Source organism: Pristiophorus japonicus, chromosome 5 (assembly GCF_044704955.1).
Source record: "Pristiophorus japonicus isolate sPriJap1 chromosome 5, sPriJap1.hap1, whole genome shotgun sequence".
Classification (NCBI taxonomy): domain Eukaryota; kingdom Metazoa; phylum Chordata; class Chondrichthyes; family Pristiophoridae; genus Pristiophorus; species Pristiophorus japonicus.
The window spans coordinates 248938774-248958438 of record NC_091981.1 but is presented as its reverse complement, the minus strand read 5'-3'; the positions used below and the strand labels follow the sequence as shown (position 1 = coordinate 248958438).

The following is a 19665-nucleotide window of genomic DNA, read 5'->3' as shown; positions in this document are numbered from 1 at the left end:
CGCACACATCCACGTACACACGCACACCCACATCCCCGTACACGCACACACACATCCCCGTACATCCACGTACACACACATCCCCGTACATCCACGTACACACACACACACACACACACACACACACACACACACACACACACACACACACATCCACATCCACGTACACACACACACACCCACGTACACACACACACACACACACACACATCCACATCCACGTACACACACACACACCCACGTACACACACACACACACACACACACACATCCACATCCACGTACACACACACACACCCACGTACACACACACACACACACACACACATCCACATCCACGTACACACACACACACACATCCACATCCACGTACACACACACACACACACATCCACATCCACGTACACACACACACACACATCCACGTACACACACACACATCCACATCCACGTACACACACACACACACACGTACACACACACACACACACGTACACACACACACACACACATCCACATCCACGTACACACACACACATCCACGTACACACACACACACACACATCCACGTGCACACACGCACGCACACACACACACATCCACGCACACACACACATCCACGCACACACACACACATCCACGCACACACACACACATCCACGCACACACACACACGTACACACACACACGCACACATCCACGCACACACGCACACATCCACGCACACACGCACGCACACACGCACGTCCACGCGCACACACGCACGTCCACGCGCACACACGCACGTCCACGCGCACACACGCACGTCCACGCGCACACACGCACGTCCACGCGCACACACGCACGTCCACGCGCACACACGCACGTCCACGCGCACACACGCACGTCCACGCGCACACACGCACGTCCACGCGCACACACGCACGTCCACGCGCACACACGCACGTCCACGCGCACACACGCACGTCCACGCGCACACACGCACGTCCACGCGCACACACGCACGTCCACGCGCACACACGCACGTCCGCGCACACACACGCACGTCCGCGCGCACACACGCACGTCCGCGCACACACACACACGTCCGCGCACACACACACATCCGCGCACACACACACATCCACGTACACATCCACGTACACACACACACACACACACACACACATCCACACGTACACACGTTCCCGTACGCACACCATCGTACACACACACTATAATACGTGCACGCACACACCCTCCGCCCACGACCACCCCACGTGTGCGCCCTACTCCTCCCCCCCCGCCCTGCGGACTCTGATACTATGGATCAGGATTCAATATCATAGTTATTGCATTTAAATGTTTTTATCTAAAGAGAGAGGAGAGGTGCTTATCAACTTGCACACGTTTCTGAAATGCATGCTCATTTCTCTCTCTGCCTCGTTTATTATTTCATCTCCCGAACTAAGGGGCTTCTCTTTACTTTTGTGTATTGCACCAACACCATATGTGTGTTTATTATAGAAATTATTGCTTGTCTGAAAAATGTGTCATAGTTAATGCAGTGCAATGTTGAAATGAGTGACAAGGGGCCCAAGTTTCCACATGATTCGCGCCTGATTTTTAGGAGCAACTGGTGGGGAACGGACTATTTTAGAAATCGCAATTCTCCACATTTTTTTTCTGCAGTTCTAGTCAGGTAGAACAGTTCTAGTTTAGAACAGAATTTTTTCTTCAAAAGGGGGCGTGTCCGGCCACTGACGCCTGATTTGAAAGTTTCCACAGTGAAAATGTACTCCAAACTAAAGTAGAATGGAGCCAGTGAAGATTTTTGTAGAACTGAAAAAACCTGTTCTACACATTAAAAAATCAGGCGCAGGTTACAAATTAGGCGTCCAGAACGAGGTGGGGGGGAAGGGAACTCATTAAATTCTACAATAAATCCTTATTTATACTTCTACAAATATTATACAAATAAATCCAACCTGAATAAAAATTTATAAGCCAAGAAAATAAACCATCTTCCTACCTGTGTGAAAGTGCTTCAGCCAGGGAGAATTCTGCAGCCGTTCGTGCCGCTTAGAGAGAGAGAGAGGGGGAGGGGAGGGGAGGAGGAGGGAGGAAGGGAAGGGGAGGGGGAGGGAGGAAGGGGAGGGGAGGGGGAGGGAGGAAGGGGAGGGGAGGAGGAGGGAGGAAGGGGAGGGGAGGAGGAGGGAGGAAGGGGGGGGGGAGGGGGGGGAGGGGGGGGAAGGAGGGAGGGAGGGGGGGAAGGAGGGAGGGAGGGGGGGGGGAAGGGGGAAGGGGAGGGGAGGGAGGGAGGGGGGGGAGGGAAGGAGAGAGGAGGGGGAGGGAAGGAGAGAGGGAGAGGGGGGGAAGAAGAGAGGGGAGGGGGAAGGGGGAGGGGAGGGGAAGAGAGAGGGGAGGGGGGGGAGAAGGGAGGGGGGGGAAGAGAAAGGAGAGAGGGGAGGGGATGGGGGGGGGAAGAGGGGAGGGGGGGAAGAGAGAGGAGAGAGGGGAGGGGAGGGGGGGGAAGAGAGAGGAGAGAGGGGAGGGGAGGGGGGGGAAGAGAGAGGAGAGAGGGGAGGGGAGGGGGGGGAAGAGAGAGGAGAGAGGGGAGGGGAGGGGGGGGAAGAGAGAGGAGAGAGGGGAGGGGAGGGGGGGAAGAGAGAGGAGAGAGGGGAGGGGAGGGGGGGGAAGAGAGAGGGGAGGGAGGAGAGAGGGAAGAGAGAGGGGAGGAGGAGAGAGGGGAGGGGAGGGGAAGGGGGGGAGGAGAGAGGGGAGGGGAGGGGAAGGGGGGGAAGAGAGAGGGGAGGGGGGGAGAGAGCGGAGGGGAGGGGAGTGGGGGGAGAGAGCGGAGGGGAGGGGAAGGGGGGTGGGAAGAGAGAGGGGAGGGGAGGGGAAGAGAGAGGGGAGGGAGGGGAAGAGAGAGGAGAGGAGAGGAGAGAGGGGAGGGGAGGGGGGGGAAGAGGGGAAGGGAGGGGGGGGGGAAGAGAGGGGGGAGGGGGGGGAGAGAGGGGGGGGGAAGAGAGAGGAGAGAGAGAGAGGGGGGGGGAAGAGAGAGAGAGAGAGAGAGGGGGGGAAGAGAGGAGAGAGAGAGAGAGAGGGGGGAGAAGAGAGAGGGGAGGGGAGAGAGAGAGAGAGAGAGAGAGAGAGAGAGGAGGGGGGAGAAGAGAGGGGGGGGGAAGAGAGAGAGGAGAGAGGGGGAGGGGAGGGGGGGGGAGGAGGGGAGGGGGGGGGGAGGAGGAGAGGGGGAGAGGGGGAGGGGGGGGAGGAGAGAGGGAGGGGAGGCGGGGGAGGAGAGAGGGGAGGGGTGGGAGGGGAGGGGGGGAAGAGAGAGGGGGGGGGAAGAGAGAGGGAGGGGAGGGAAGAAGAGAGGGGCGGGTCGGGGAACAGGAGCGCGGGGGGAAGAGAGGGGCGGGTCGGGGAACAGGAGCGCGGGTGGGGGGGAGCGGGTGTTGGTCTGGGGGGGGGAGCGGGTGTCGGGGCGGGGGGGGGGGGGCAGCGGGTGTCGGGTCTCGGGGCGTGGGTCGGGGCGTTTGGGGGGGTGGGGGGGGGACGGGTGTCGGGTCCGGTCTGGTCGGCGGGGGGGGGGAGGGAGCGGGTGTCGGGTCGGGTCTGGTCGGTGGGGTGGGGTGGGGGGGGAGCGAGTGTCGGGTCTGGCCGTGGGAGGAGCCTCATTCACGCAGCCCCAGTGAGGCCATTCAGCCAGGGCTAGGGGTTGCGTGCTTCGGGCCCCTCCCACACAGTTCGGCGCCTGGAGCTACTGCACTTGCGTGCCGACTGTAGCGCGCATGTGCAGAGGTCCCGGCACTGTTTTCAGCGCCGGGACCTGGCTCCGCCCCCCCCACAGCTCGTGCTGGCTGCGCCCAGGGCCAGGACCTGTAAGTAGGTGGAGAATACCGAGGATTTTTTTAGGCGCCGTTTTAGGTGCGAAAAACGGGCGCCCAGCTCGGAGGGGCGCCCGTTTTTTTTCTTGTGGAAACTTGGGCCCAAGGTGTGTGTGTGTCAACTTATGTGTACACATTAATTTATATATTGGCTTAAAAAACCTCGTCTTAAACACCTGGAAATGTTTTACTGCTCGGCAAGTTACTACATGACAGAGATACAGCTCCAAGATTTTTACTTTGTAGGTTTGTTGTTGAAACCATGTCTGCTCCTGTTTTAAACCGTACTTCTAAAGGCTTTTGATACATACTGTTTTCTTTGCAGACTGGAAATATGAACTGGTTTTTATATGCATTAAATTAAGGAAGGCTTCTGATAATTTAACAAATAATAGGGAAAAACCTCACCAAGCTACCAGTCGCAGCTGCATCTGTTCATGACAGTATTGGTAGGAGTGAGCACTGCTCAGTCCTTGTGGAGACAAAGTCCTGTCTTTACACTGAGGACATCCTCCATAGTGTTGTGTGGCACTACCACTGTGCTAAATGGGATAGATTCAGAACAGATCTAGCAGCTCAAAACTGGGCATCCATGAGGTGCCGTGAGCCATCAGCAGCAGCAGAATTGTATTCCACCACAATCTGTAACCTCCTGGTCTGGCATGTCCATCACTCTATGATTACCATCAAACCAGGCGACCAACCCTGATTCAATGAGGAGTGGAGAAGAGTATGTCAGGAGCAGCACAAGGCGTACTTAAAAATGAGGTGCCAACCAGGTGAAGCTACAACACAGGACTAAATGCATAACGTGGGGTGGTCGTTGCACACGGGCTTAGTTGAGCAAGGTCTTGGTCCAGTGGCAAGGGGGTCCAAGACGACTGGAGACCCGGCACTGCTATATGGGCCTAGTTGCCTATGGCGAGATGTTGGCCGCAGGCTCGGCGCTGAGTAGCATCCTTGATCACACTTGGTCAGCTCCGCTGGGCAGGCCACATTGTTTGCATGCCAGACACAAGACTCCCAAAGCAAGCGCTCTACTCAGAATTCCTTCACGGCAAACGAGCCAAAGGTGGGCAGAGGAAACGTTACAAGAACACCCTGATAAAGTGCAACATCCCCACTGACACCTGGGAGTCCCTGGCCAAACACCGTCCTAAGTGGAGGAAGTGCATTCAGGAGGGCGCTGAGCACCTCGAGTCTCATCGCCGAGAGCATGCAGAAATCAAGCGCAGACAGCGGAAAGAGTGTGCGGCAAACCTGTCCCACCTACCCTCTCCCTCAACGACTGTCTGACCCATCTGTGACAGGGACTGTGGTTCTCGTATTGGACTGTTCAGCCACCTAAGGACTCATTTTAGGAGTGGAAGCAAGTCTTCCTTGATTTGAGGGACTGCCTATGATGATGATGATGATGAAATGCATACTAAACAGCGGAAGCAGTATGCTATAGATGGAGCTAAGCAATCTCACAACCAACAGATCAAATCAAAGCTCTGTAGTCCTGCCACATACAGTCATGAATGGTGGATAATTAAACAACTAACTGGAGGCGGAGGCTCCATGAAAATCCCCATCCTCAATGATGGTGGAGCTCAGCACGAGTCCAAAATACAAGGCTGAAGCATTGCAACCATCTTCAGCCAGAAGAACAGAGTGGATGATCCAATTCATCCTCCTTCTGAGGTCCCCACCATCACAAATACCAGTCTTCAGCCAATTCGATTCATTCCATTTGATAGCAAGAAACAGCAGAGCACACTGGACACGGCAAAGGCTATGGGCCCCAACAATATCCTGGCTGCAGTGTTGAAGACTTGTGCTCCAGAACTAGCCGTGCCTCTAGCCAAGCTGTTCCAGTACAGTTAAAACACTGGCATCTACCCAACAAAGTGGAAAATTGCCCAGCTCTGTCCTGTTCACAAAAAGCAGGACAAATCTAATCCGGCCAATTACTGCTCCATTAACCTACTCTCAATTATCAGGAAAGTGATGGAAGGTGTCGTCGAGTGAGCTATCAAGTGGCACTTACTCACCAATAACCTGCTAACTGATGCCCAGCTTGGTTCCACCAGGACCACTCTGCTGCAGGCCTCATTATCGGCTTGGCCCAAGCATGGACAAAAGAGCTGAATTGGTGAGGTGCGAGTGACTGCCCTAGACATCAAGGTAACATTCGATCGAGTATGGCATCAAGGAGCTGTAGTAAATATCAATAGGGATCAGGGGGAAAACTCTTCACTGGCTGGAGCCATACCTAGCACAAAGGAAGATGGTTGTGGTTGTTGGAGGCCAATCATCTCGGCTCCAGGACATTGCTGCAGGGGTTCCTCAGGGCAGTGTCCTTGGCCCAACCATCTTCAGCTTCTTCATTAGTGACCTTCCCGCCATCATAAGGTCAGAAGTGGGGATGCTTGCTGATGACTGCAGTGTTCAGTGCCATTTGCAATTCCTCATGAATTGTCTGTACCCACATGCAGCAAGATGTGGACAACATCCAAGCTTGAGCTGATAAGTGGCAAGCAATATTTGCACCACGAGTGCTAGGCGATGACCATCTCCAACCACCTCTCCTTGATATTCGGTGGCATTACCATAGTTGAATCCTTCACCAACATCTTGGGGGTCATCATTAGCCAGAGACTTTGTATTTATGTGGCTTTATCAGGTCAAACGCTGGGTATTCTGCAGTGAGTGACTCACCTGCTGACTCCCCAAAGCCTTTCCACCACCTACAAGGCACAAGTCAGGAATGTGATGGAATACTCTCCACTTGCCTGGATGGATGCAGCTCCAACAACACTCGAAGCTCAACACCATCTAGGACAATGCAGCCTGCTTGTTTGGCATCCCATCCACCACCTTAAATATTCACTCCCTCCATCACCGGCGTACTGTGCACAGTTCTGGTCTCCATATTGTAAAAAGGAAATAGAGGCACTGGAGAAGGTGCAAAAAAATTTTGTGTGTACCATCTATAAAATGCACTGCAGCAACTCGCCAAGGCTTCTTCGACAACACCTCCCAAAACCACGACTTTACCACCTAGAAGGACAAGGGCAGCAGGCGCGTTGGAACACCATCACCTCCAAGTTCCCCTCCAAGTCGCACATCATCCTGACTTGGAAATATATCGCTGTACCTTCATCACTAGGTCAAAATCCTGCAACTTTCTCTCTAAACAGCACTGTGGAAGTACATTCACCACGCAGATTGCAACGGTTCAAGAAGGCGGTTCGCCACCACCTTCTCAAGGGCAATTAGGGACGGGCAATAAATGCTGGCCATGCCAGTTATGCCCACATCCCATGAATGAAATTTAAAGAAAAAAGGAAATAATTTAACTTTCTAAAAGTTAAGTCTTTTTTGTATACCTGCGCAATTGCAAGAAACAAATGAGAACGTGCATTTATACAGTGCCTTTCATAACCTCAGGACATCCCTAATTGCTGTATAGCAATTAAGTACTTTTGAAGTATAGTTATTATGTTGAAAAATGTGCAGCCAATTTGCACACAGCAAATTGCCATAAACAGCAATAAGATAATGACCAGATAATCGGTTTTAGTAATGTAGGTTGAGAGATAAATACTGGCCAGAACCCATACACAAATCACTAAACGTAGTGACGCAGGTTATTAAAGCCATTTAAAAAAAAATAAACACATCACTGGGGTTAATTTCGAGAGGGATAGAATTGAAAAGCAGAAGTTGCGTTAAATTTGTATAGAACCTTGGTTAGACTGCACTTGGAGTACTGTGCACAGTTCTGGTCTCCATATTGTAAAAAGGAAATAGAGGCACTGGAGAAGGTGCAAAAAGATTTACTGGAGTGATACCCATGAGGAACGATTTTCTCTAGAAAAGAGAAGACTGAGCGGTCATCTGATAGAGGTCTTTTTTTATGAAAGAGTTTGATAGGGTAGACATAGAGAAGATGTTTCCACTTGTGAGAGAAACCAGACCTAGGGGCCATAAATATGAGAGTCACAAAATCCAATAGGAAATTCAGGAGAAACTTCTTTACCCAGAGAGTGGTTAGAATGTGGAACTTGCTACTTCATTGAGTAGTTGAGACGATTAGCATAAATGCATTTAAGGGGAAGCTGGACAAACATATGAGGGTGAAAGGGATAGAGGGATAGATGAAGGATGGGAGAAGGCTCGTGTAGAACATAAACACTGGCATGGACCTGTTGGACCGAATGGCCTGTTTCTGTACTGTAAATCCTATGTAAGGATGCCAGGCGAATTCTCCTGCTCTTCGAATAATGCCACGGAATCTTTTACATGCACCTGAGAGCAGACCTCAGTTTAACATCTCATTTGAAATACGATACTTCCGACGTGCAACACACTCTCAGTCCTGCATTGAAGTGTTAGCCTAGATTATGGGCTCAAGTCCCTGGAGTGGGGCTTGAACCCACACCTTCTGACCCCGAGGTCAGAGTGCTATCTAGCAAAAGGCACAACTACTGTTATTTAGCTTGATGTGGTCGGTAGACCGAAGTTTAATGCTGGTTCTGCATTGCTTTCTGTCTAGGAAGTAGAGTTATGCACACAATTGTTTGTACAGGCTGCTCAATAACTTTTTAAACTTCCTTTGCCACTGTGCAGTTATAGTGCAGCTGGTGCAAAGCCAAAGGCGGTTTTACATTGGTTCCCTAAATTTAATTCGGGCAACCTTGCATGCAAGTTACTCCACACAGCTTGTGCCTAACGAGCAGAACACTCGAATACCGAGCTAGAATTGTAACCTGTAAATATTATAAAGTTGTACAGACTATATGTAAGACAGTAACACAATTTAAAAAGCTCAGAATGCATAAACCATGAGTGGTTTATAAAATCATTGGAATCCTGAGATGTTGTACATCCTTATAAACACACAATAAAAGTTAGTTGTTTTTTTTACATAGAATATACAGAACAAAAGCAGGCCATTCAGCCCAACCAGTCCATGCTGGCGTTTGAATTATCATAATTGGATTAAGTTACTCTGACATAAGTGGAATAGACTCTGTTGTTCATTACATAGCATAACACTCTTGCACTTCTAGAATGGTGTTTTATCTAATTTACTATGAGCAATGTCATGCGAGATCGGCTAGTTTATAGATATTATAATAATACCTGAAAATCTAAACCCTGTTGTACTTGGCTTGGGAAGTCTGCATGTTTTTTTTCAAATTCTGCTTCAGTATCTTTAGTTTTTGTAATTCTTTTCAGAAGCTGTCTGTTTTGTTTCTGAAAACTGCAATGTTAACATAGAAACATAGAAAATAGGTGCAGGAGTCGGCCATTCGGCCCTTCGAGCCTGCACCGCCATTCAATGAGTTCATGGCTGAACATGCAACTTCAGTACCCCATTCCTGCTTTCTTGCTATACCCCTTGATCCCCCTAGTAGTAAGGACTACATCTAACTCTAATTCAATTAATTGTCATCAATTCACCCTGCAGCTTTTCTTTTTGTTGCTGTATGTTTTAATAATGTGACTTTTAGCTTTGCTTAAATTGCCTCTATTCTCATCTTTGTCTTCTAAATCTGTCTCGAAAATATGTTTGAGTTACATATAAAGTATATCAGTTGATTATTGTGTGGTGGAAATTTGTTGTAGTAAAAATGATTTAATTACAAGAGCCTGCTGTAATTCAGAGATTAGATTTAATTCTGACTAAAGCAGAAATTTTAAGATTATAAGAACCGTGATATGCAAATTAATTGGTTTTAAGTCATCTAAAAATTGCAAAAATGTACAGTGATATAGGTGTTGCAATAAACATTTGCAATGATATCAGAGTGCTACAATTATCATATTAAGGATAAACAAGCAATATTTACTAGTATGTGTGTGTTTTTTCCCATCTTTAGTGAAACATTGGAAACAAATCATGTGGATTACTGCCAGCTTCAAAAGGTGAACAATAGTTTATTTGAGATGGCTGAGAAAGACAGAAAACCAGATCTACCTATTGTTCCAGGACAGGTCTATATTGAAGTGGAGTATGATTATGAGTACGAGACAAAAGATAGAAAGATTTCAATAAAGCAAGGTGAAAGGTATATTTTGTTGAAGAAGACAAATAGTGATTGGTGGCAGGTTAAGAAGGAAGATAGCTCGAAACCTTTTTATCTTCCAGCACAGTATGTTAAAGAACTACCTCGGAAGGCATTAATGCCACCAGTGAAACATGTACCCAGTTCTGTTAAAGTCAAATCTGCTAGTTTAAATGCAGATGCCAAGCTACTGCAGGTGTCCACTGAAAATCTTTCTAAACCACTAGATTACTCCAGCTCTTTCAAATCTTCTATGGGACAATTGCAAGCCCAGACTACTGCACAGAACCAGACCCCAAACCTAAACACAAGCCAAACACTGAACCAGGACAAAGCTTGTGTTCAAGGGATGGTCCATTTGCACTCTGGAGTCCAAAGTAGTGCCAAAGCTAGTAACCAGAGTCAAGGACCTGGAGAGAGCGAATCACAGTATTTAAGAGTTTCAAGTCCGAACCGAATCGCAGGACAGCCACAGGATTTTGAATCCCTGGATTTAGAGAAAATTAAGAACTTGATTCCTGAACATTCATGTGACTGGGCTCCAGAGAGTTCAGAAAGGCATCATCAAGACTCTGAATCTGGAGATGAACATAGTAGCAGTTCCACGGAACACTTGCAGGTAGGAATTCCATATTACTGTGTAAGAGATTATGGAAATTTTGCTCTTTTCAATAAAAAGGAGCAGAAGTGCTTTGTCTCAATGTTCTTATTGAGGCTTGTACCTTCTACAAACCTTTCCTGGAATTTTAAATTATTTTCTGTTGACTTGATCTGTTTTTATCTCTGCCTCTGTGACTGATTTAAAAAAATCTGGGTCTTTGACAGAAAATCAAATAATGGTAAAAGTGATCACTTCACTATGATGCATTGTCTGCTACAACTATGGTGGCCCCGCCGTAGCAACCCTGTTTTGCAACTTCCTCAATCACTAAATGTGCAAGTAATAATATGGAATGTTTCCATTATCATTTGTATTATGGTTCCTAAAATTAGAAGTAAAATTGTTTCAAGGTTCCTGAAACAATAGCCCAGCATGGTGGTAGCTTGACAGAATAGCAAAATTGAAAATGAATACAGGTTTGCAAAAACATTGCCAATAAATAGATATTAAGCACTGGTGGAACTGATTTGATCATTCAGTCAATATATTGTGATGTTGGTTCATGGTCATTGGACTAATATATCAAAAGTATTTTAGGATATTTTTCACTATCTATTTCTGAAAGCTACCAATTATAAGGCTGAAGTAATGTAGATTTTGTCGTCATAGAAAAAATTACGACACAGGAGGCTATTCGGTCCATCGTGTCCATGTCGGTTGAAAAATAGCTACCCAGCCTAATCCCACCTTCCAGCACTAAGTCCGTAGCTCTGTAGATTATGGCTCTTTAATTGCACACCCAAGTACTTTTTAAATGTGATGAGGGTATCTGCCTCTACCACCCTTTCAGGCAGTGAGTTCCAGACTCCCGCCACCCTCTGGGTGAAAAAATGTTTCCTCATCTCCCCTCTAATCCTTCAACCAACTACTTTAAATCTATGCCCCCTGGATATTGACCCCTCTGCTAAGGGAAATGGGTCCTTCCTATTGAAGCCCCTCAATTAAATCTACCCTCAGCCTCCTCTGTTTCAAGGAAAACAACCCCAGCCTATCCAATCTTTCCTCGTAGCTAAAGTTTTCCAGCCCTGGCAACATCATGTTGGTGGTCCAATGTGTCCTGCTATAGTGATTTTGTCAAATACTATTCCTGTGATATGGTAATTACATTAGTTCATTATGTAGATTAATTTAAGATACTAAAGGTTTACTTAAAATTTGAGTAGAAAATCATTCAGAGCAGATATGTATATCAGTACTTGGTTTAAATTGATTATTGGGCTAGCTTGGTAATGCTTTAGAGCACTGAAGCCGAGAGGCAGTGAGTGGAGAATGAGCGCATACTGTATCCCTACGTCACTCCGTTTCCAATTTGATATTTTTGAGCAGAGGCCGCAGCATCTCCTAAAGTAGTGAAGGAAAATTAGAGGGGTAGAGTCGTGTGCAGGGCTATTGTTTTGCAATGACTGAATAAGTCAAATTCCATTTTTATTGTGTGGTATTCCAAAACTTCTACTGGTGTACAGGCATCATATTCTGTATTTTCTGCTGGTTTGCTGTGACTAATTCCAATTCCATTATGGGATTTTCTGGATTTGGTTGTCATATTCTGTGATTGGTCTATTTTTCTTTGACAAGCATACAATTGTGTTGTTGGTGATGCATAGTGTTCTTTAGTGCAACTATCATACAGACACTTAATGCATCTCTATCAAATTCCTCACTGTGATTGGAGAGATTAAACTAGTTAAAATTCAGGATTTGGATGCACAAATGGCAACTCTTCCAGTTGTCTTTCCTTTTAAATAAACCACTATGCAGTGATTGCATAGTTCAGTTAATATAAGGGAAGTAAATGCAGCTTAAGTTAGTGTTCTCATTTTTCCTGACTATCTTGTAGTTTTCCTGGGCATAGAAAATAAATGGCCCGGATTGAGGTCAGCGACGAACGAACAGTGCCAGTCATTTATTACACTTACACTTGCCCACAGACTTTCTATGGGCTTTTGCACTGGAACTTGTGGTTATTAGAAATCAAAATCAATCTATAGGGCATCAAGACCTGTGTGAACTGGGCAAGAAAATGGTGTGTCTCCTTAACCAATCAGATTGGAGAATCCTTATTGCGCAGAAGAGAGTCCAAACCAGAAAGTGTAAATTAGAATAGTTAATTCAATGCTACATTATGTACAGAAAGTGAAATAAAGAGAGAACGAAATATGGGACTGAGAGAGAGACAAGAGATGGGGAAGAAAAGTTAGAAAGTTTTAAATTTAAAAAAAATCCAATAATAATCAAAATCTGAAAAAATGAGGCTCCATACTAGTAAAAGTTAATTTTCAGTGCTCGAGAGATTGTTTGCCAGTAATTAAGACTTATCACACCATTACAAATTCACTTATATTTGAATAGACAAGCCCTAACTGTTTTTGCTGTGGTTGGTGGGTATCTCACGTAAATACCCCAACTTTACATCATTGCATGCATTTGAATACCGAGTCTCTCGCAGAGATAACTTCTGGAGGAGCAGGGCAACTTTGACGGCAACTTCCTGATTTCCGCATTTAGTGGCACATGTGCGGGTGCTGAAAGTTGCTGTCCTATTTACTCCTTAATAACAGTGAGCGCTGATAACCTCATTGTTATTTCAACCGCAAAATAATGTAAAAGTTACCATTAAATAGAATTCTTGATAAGGTGCCTCTGTTGCTAGACACCATGTGCAACTGAGCCATATCGACCAGAGTGTTGTGGGTCTGTGCTGAGTTAGCTAATCACAGATGGTATGCTACAAGTGGTTTCGACACCTAGGAAAGGGAGGGGAAAATTAGTCAGGATTCCTGTTCCATTGGCTCACGTTGGAAACTATGGACAAAGTTGATGGCACAAAATGGAATCTTGCAATTACATGTGTTTGGATATATATGAACATCCAGTATATAGATGTGTGTGTGTATGTATGTGTATATTTTATAAATCTCTATCCTTTTCACAATATTGTCAGTCTTCAAAATAACTGGGTATTCCCTGATTCAGTTGAAAATACAGATACTATTAAGTAAATCAAAATAGTTTATGCAAATCAGATGTCTGTTCTGTGAAATGTATCATTTGATACTGTTGTGTGCCTTGATGCTGGTTTTGGCACATTCATAGAGCAGTGGAAAGTTAAAGGAATTGTACATATGTCAAGACAAAAAAATGAAAGCTGCTACTGCGTGTACAGCTTTGTGTATTAATGCTCTTCAGTCTATTTTGTTGCTTTTACTAAAATGATAACTATCAAGTAACACTGCTGGCTGGTCATATAGTGGACTTAATCTGTCCACCATTGCCTTTTATATAAATAATTTTGGGAAAGCAATGTTTTTAAAATATTAGCACCGCCCCACAGGAACAGAGTAGAGGACTATTTAAATGCATAAAGCAGTAATTTTCCATTGTCAATTTTAAAATGAATTTTATAGTAATTTGAAGTTGATTGCCCTACTTAAGGAATAAGTTCAGAGTCGTTGGTACAATAAATGGTGTGATGAGGTATTTAATGTCTACCAATCTATAATTTTCTCATTTTAAAATTTATTTTCAGATGTCCTGATTTTACACTTCCTCATCTTCTCTATACATCATTTCCCACTGTTGAGAGCAGGCTCTGACCATGCTGGTCTTGAGTCAGCCATTAGAAGTTGCTTGCCAAGGTGACTTAGCCCAAATTCCTTGCAGGGAGATGCCTACAGTGCACTCCTCTCCTACAGTCCTTATGGCTGAGGTTAAGAATGTTGGCATATGGCTGAGATTAAATACTTGGCATATGGGAGATCATAGGCTTAAAGATACATTCTACCACTTCATGATTTAGTTTGTTGGATGGTGAACTGCCTGAATCTTAAATATTAGAACTAAATTTTACTTTCTGTGGCATTTTCTCTTTTAAGTACATTTAATTTCAAACAGCAGCAACATTAATAAAGGAAAGTTTATCAGGATTTTCCTCCACTTTGTGAGAAATACTGAGTATAATTTGCCTTTATGGTATCTTCTTTGACTGATAGAAACAGACCATCTTTTTTTTCATTAATCTTACAAATGCCTTTTCCCACAAATAGAAGACAAGATTATGTAAGTTGAATACAGAATGCTCTACTTTGGTGAGGCACTTCACCTAGCTACAAATTGGCAAAATAGTAAATGTAATGTCAACAACATAAAGTGGACAATAATTTCAATGGCCTCAGGTTGAAGAAACTTTTTTCAAGTAAAATGTGAAATCGTAACTTAGTTTTCTATTTCACGGTATGTAGACTTACAAACTGTAAAGCTAGAAAGTGGTTGTCCTTTTCAGGATTGTAGTTTAGCTATCTAATGAGTTTTAAAAATAGGATCCCGATAGCTCAGAAAATTTATCTACTGGTCGCCGAGCTACACAAACCGATTTCCCAGTTTGTGTAAATTAATTGATCTCGGTAGGAATGCTACAATTAGCCTCGGTGTCCTGGGTTAGGGAGGGGAAATCGTGCAGGGAATTCTCGCTCTGGACTGCAGTAACCCTTGGAAGTGTATGTGTATTTCTGCAAAAAAACCTTCTGGAAATAATGGAGAACCAAGGGAATAAGGAACTGAAATAAATTAGCATTAATAAAAAAAAATTGTACTGGAGAAATTAATGGGACTGAAAGCTGGTAAATCCCCTGGACCTGATGGCCTACATCCTAGGGTTTTGAAAGAGGTAGCTATAGAGATAGTGGATACATTGGTTGTCGTCTTCCAAAATTCCATAGATTTTAGAAATGTTCCCATGGGTTGGAAGGTAGAAAATGTAATCCTGCTTTTTAAGAAAGGAGGGAGAGAGAAAACGGGGAGCTACAGACCAGTTAGCCTGACATCAGTCGTAGGGAAAATGCTAGAATCTATTATTAAGGACGTGGTAATAGAGCACTTAGAAAATAATAGGATTGGGCAGAGTCAACACGAATTTATGAAAGGGAAATTATGTTTGACATCTGTTAATTTTTTGAGGTTGTAACTAGCAGAATAGATAAGGGGGAACCAGTGAATGTGGTGTATTTGGATTTTCAGAATGCATTCGATAAGGTGCCATACAAGTTGTTGAACAAAATTAGGGCTCAAGGGAATGGGGGTAATGTACTGGCATGGATTGAGGATTGGTTAACGGACAGAAAACAGAGAGTAGGAATAAACGGGTCATTTTCGCGTTGGCAGACTAATTAGTGGGTTACAGTCTGCCAACAGGGAAATGGCAGAAACTTTGAATAATTATTTTGTATCGGTCTTCACGAAGACACTAAAAACATCCCAATAGTGGATAATCAAGGGGCTATGGGGAGGGAGGAACTTAATACAATCACTATCACTAATGAAGCAGTACTCAGTAAAATAATGGGACTAAAGGTGGACAAGTTCCCTGGACCTGATGGCTTGGATCCTAGGGTCCTAAAAGAAGTGGCTGCAGAGATAGTAGATTACAACCAATGCATCCATCAAAATTCCCTGGATTCTGAGGTGGTCCCAATGGATTGGAAAACCACAAATGTAATGTCACTTTTTTTTAAAAGTAGGCAGACAGAAAGCGAGAAACTATAGACCGGTTAGCCTAACATCTGTCGTTGGGAAAATACTGGAGTCCATTATCAAGGAAGCAGCAGCAGGACATTTGAAAAAGTATAATTCAATCAAGCAGAGTCATCATGGTTTTATGAAAGGGAAATCATGTTTGACAAATTTGCTGGAGTTCTTTGAGGATGTAACAAGCAGGGTGGATAAGGAGGAACCAGTGGATGTGGTGTATTTGGATTTCCAGAAGGCATTCGATAAGGTGCCACATAAGAGGTTACTGTAAAGATAAAAATTCACGGGGTTGGGGCTTATATATTAGCATGGATAGAGGATTGGCTAGCTAACAAAACAGAGAATCTGGTCATTTTCCAGTTGGCAAACAGTAACTATTGGGGTGCCGCAGGGATCAGTGCTGGGGCCTCAACTATTTACAATCTATATTAATGACTTGGATGAAGGGACCGAGTGTAATGTAGCCAAGTTTGCTGATACAAAGATGGGTGTGAAAGCAAATTGTGAGGAGGACACACAAAATCTGCAAAGGGATATAAACAGGCTAAGTGAGTGGACAAAGATTTGGCAGATAGTCTAATGTGGGAAAATGTGAGGTTATCCACTTTGACAGAAAAAATAGAAAAGCAAATTATAACTTAAATGGAGAGAAATTGCTCAGTGCTGCAGTACAGAGGGACCTGGGGGTCCTTGTGCATGAAATGCAATAAGTTAGTATGCAGGTACTGCAAGTGAACAGGAAGGCAAATGGGATGTTGGCCTTTATTGCAAGGGGGATGGAGTATAAAAGCAGAGAAGTCCTGCTACAACTGTACAGGGTATTGGATAGGCCACATCTAGAGTACTGCGTACAGTTTTGGTCTCCGTATTTAAGGAAGGATATACTTGCATTGGAGGCTGTTCAGAGAAGGCTCACTAGGTTGATTTCCTGAGATGAGAGGGTTGCCTTATGAAGATAGGTTGAGTAGGTTGGGCCTATACTCATTGGAGTTAAGAAGAATGAGAGGTGATCTTATCGAAACATAGAAGATAATGAGGGGGCTTGACGAGGCTTGACAGATAGGATATTTCCATTCATATGGGAAACTAAAACTAGGGGACATAGTCTCAGAATAACGGGCCGCCCATTTAAAACTGAAATGAGGGGGAATTTCTTCTCAGAGGGTTGTAAATCTGTGGAATTCTCTGCCCCAGACAGCAGTGGAGGCTGGGTCATTGAATATATTTAAGGTGGAGCTAGACAGACTTTTGAGTGATCAGGGAGTAAAGGGTTATGGGGAGCGGGCAGGGAAGTGGAGCTGAGTCCATGATCAGATCAACCATGATCTTATTAAATGGCAGAACAGGCTCAAGGTGTCAAATGGCTACTCCTGCTCCTATTTCTTATGTTCTTATCTTATGTTCTTATGTTACCGCAAGGATCAGTGCTTGGGCCTCAGCTATTCACAATCTATATCAATGAGGCACTGAGCACCTCGAGTCTCGTCGCCGAGAGCATGTAGAAAACAAGCGTAGGTGAGAATGTGTAAAGAAGGGTTGCGAATGTGGTAGATGGATAGAGAATGTGGCAAAAGGATGGAGATAGGGAATCATGGGAAAATAGCTAAAGAAATGTCAAGATGCAGACAACTGCAGAATCAATAGAAAAAAAAGGGGTTACCAAGAGTTGAAGTTGAGGTTAGACACGGATCATGAGAAAGACGCAATGCAGCACAAAGAAAGAAAGCAATCCTAGATAGGAGGGAAAAAGTAATAGCTTTTACTGATAAGGAGGAAGGGAAACTAATTGGGTTCTTTACTAATAAGGGAAGACTGTGTAGCAAAGCTATAACTAACCTGACCCTGACACCAGCCCTAATTGGGAGACTTTCTTGCCTGCCATTGGACGTATGCGGGGGGGGGGGAGCAGAAAGGGATTGGATAGACCAAGTGCTAATCAAATGTGTTCAGTTTTTAAAATGTATAACTGTTGTTGTGTCGCGCTGAAAAAGGGCTTGTCCAGGGGAAGGTAAACAGGCTCTGATTGAGAGTGTTCCTTTGTCTTGACAAGTCCTTTACAGAAAAGGCAAGGTGTTCGTGTCAGTGTATTCGCTGAAACAGATTGAGGGAAAAAGAATCCGCATTAACATAGGCAGCGGAAGGAGCGTGCGGCGATTGTCTGTCCCACCTGTGACAGAGACTGTAATTCCCGTATTGGACTTGTACAGCCACCTGAGAACTCACTTTTAGAGTGGAAGCAAGTCTTCCTCGATTTCGAGTGACTGCCTATGATATGATATCAATGAATTGAATGAAGGAACCTAATAATAACTTTTATTTATATAGTGCCTTTAACGTAGTAAAACGACCCAAGGCACTTCACAACAATTTTACTGACTATTGAGGGAAAGAGAACAAGCGTGAGAAGGAAGTGCAAAAAGAGGTTCAAGGCTCGGGTCTGAGGCGGCAGCCAAAATGTGCATGCAGATAGACACAGGCGAACAAACAAAAAAAAAAAATAAATTCAAATTACATTGTAAATAATACAATAAGGAGCATACAATAGTAAAATCAGTATAATAAAGATTAATTATAAATAAACAAAATTAATATATACCATAATTATAAATTTTTTAAAAAATTAGAAAATCAGCAATTGAATCAAATTAAATCAGTTATTAGCTGTCTTAAAGATTCATTCCCTGTCCAGTGATTCAGTTAACACTGAAGAACCAATCACTGTCCTCCATCCTTGTGTTGTCATAATTTTATTACTTTTCACTTCTCATTTTGTTCTGTGTATAATATATATATAAAAATATATATATATTTATAAATATATATTATGTAATACAGGTTGAACCTCCATTATCCGGCACCCTTTAGGACCTGGCCTGTGCCGAATAAGGGATTTTGCCAGATAAAGGGAGGTCAGCCCTGGGGGGGAAGGAGGTCGGTGCCCCGGGCAGAGTGCCAAGTGTCGGCTTGCCCTCGGCGGGCTGAATATCGGCGCGGCCCCAAAGTTGGGGTGGAGTGTGTTCTGCGCATGCACCCCTGGCCACCAGAATTATGCCGGACTAGGGGTGGTGCCGGATAAGGAAGGTCCAACCTGAATATCCAAGTTTGCTGATGATACAAAGCTAGATGGGAATATAAGTTGTGAGGAGGGGATATAGACAGGCTAAGTGAGTGGGCAAGAACATGGCAAATGTGGAGAAATGTGAAGTTATCCACTTTGATAGGAAAAATGGAAAAACAGTATTTTTAAAATGGTGAGAGATTGGGAAATGTTGGTGTTCAGAGGGACCTACCTGGGTGCTGATTTCAGACCATTGATTTTCTTGTCTGAAATCCGGAATCCTCGATTGGGTCCATGCCGGATTTTGTGTTTTGCCAGATTTCGGACCTCGCCGATTCATGCCGCGCCTCGCTGCCTGCTGATCCTCCACTCCTCGCCAATTCATGGAGGTCCTCCGCTCCTTGCCGCTAGCCGATTCCCGCCACCTGCGGCCCCCACTGGCACTGTGCTTTTTACCGGTTTCCTCGTCCCTCGTCCCTTGCCATCTTGGCCGCC

At 45.0% G+C, this 19665-nt stretch overlaps 1 protein-coding gene across 6 annotated transcripts in view; it reads left to right on the top strand.

The window, feature by feature from the left end:
* The window catches only part of arhgap12b (Rho GTPase activating protein 12b), a 281212-nt gene that overhangs the window by 5497 nt on the left and 256050 nt on the right, over positions 1–19665 (top strand). For all 6 annotated transcript variants that reach the window (XM_070881529.1, XM_070881531.1, XM_070881530.1 and 3 more), the window contains exon 2: positions 9743–10547. In XM_070881529.1, coding sequence (XP_070737630.1) covers positions 9810–10547 — 738 coding nt within the window. In that variant the 5' untranslated portion in view covers positions 9743–9809. The remainder of the gene's footprint in view (positions 1–9742; positions 10548–19665) is intronic.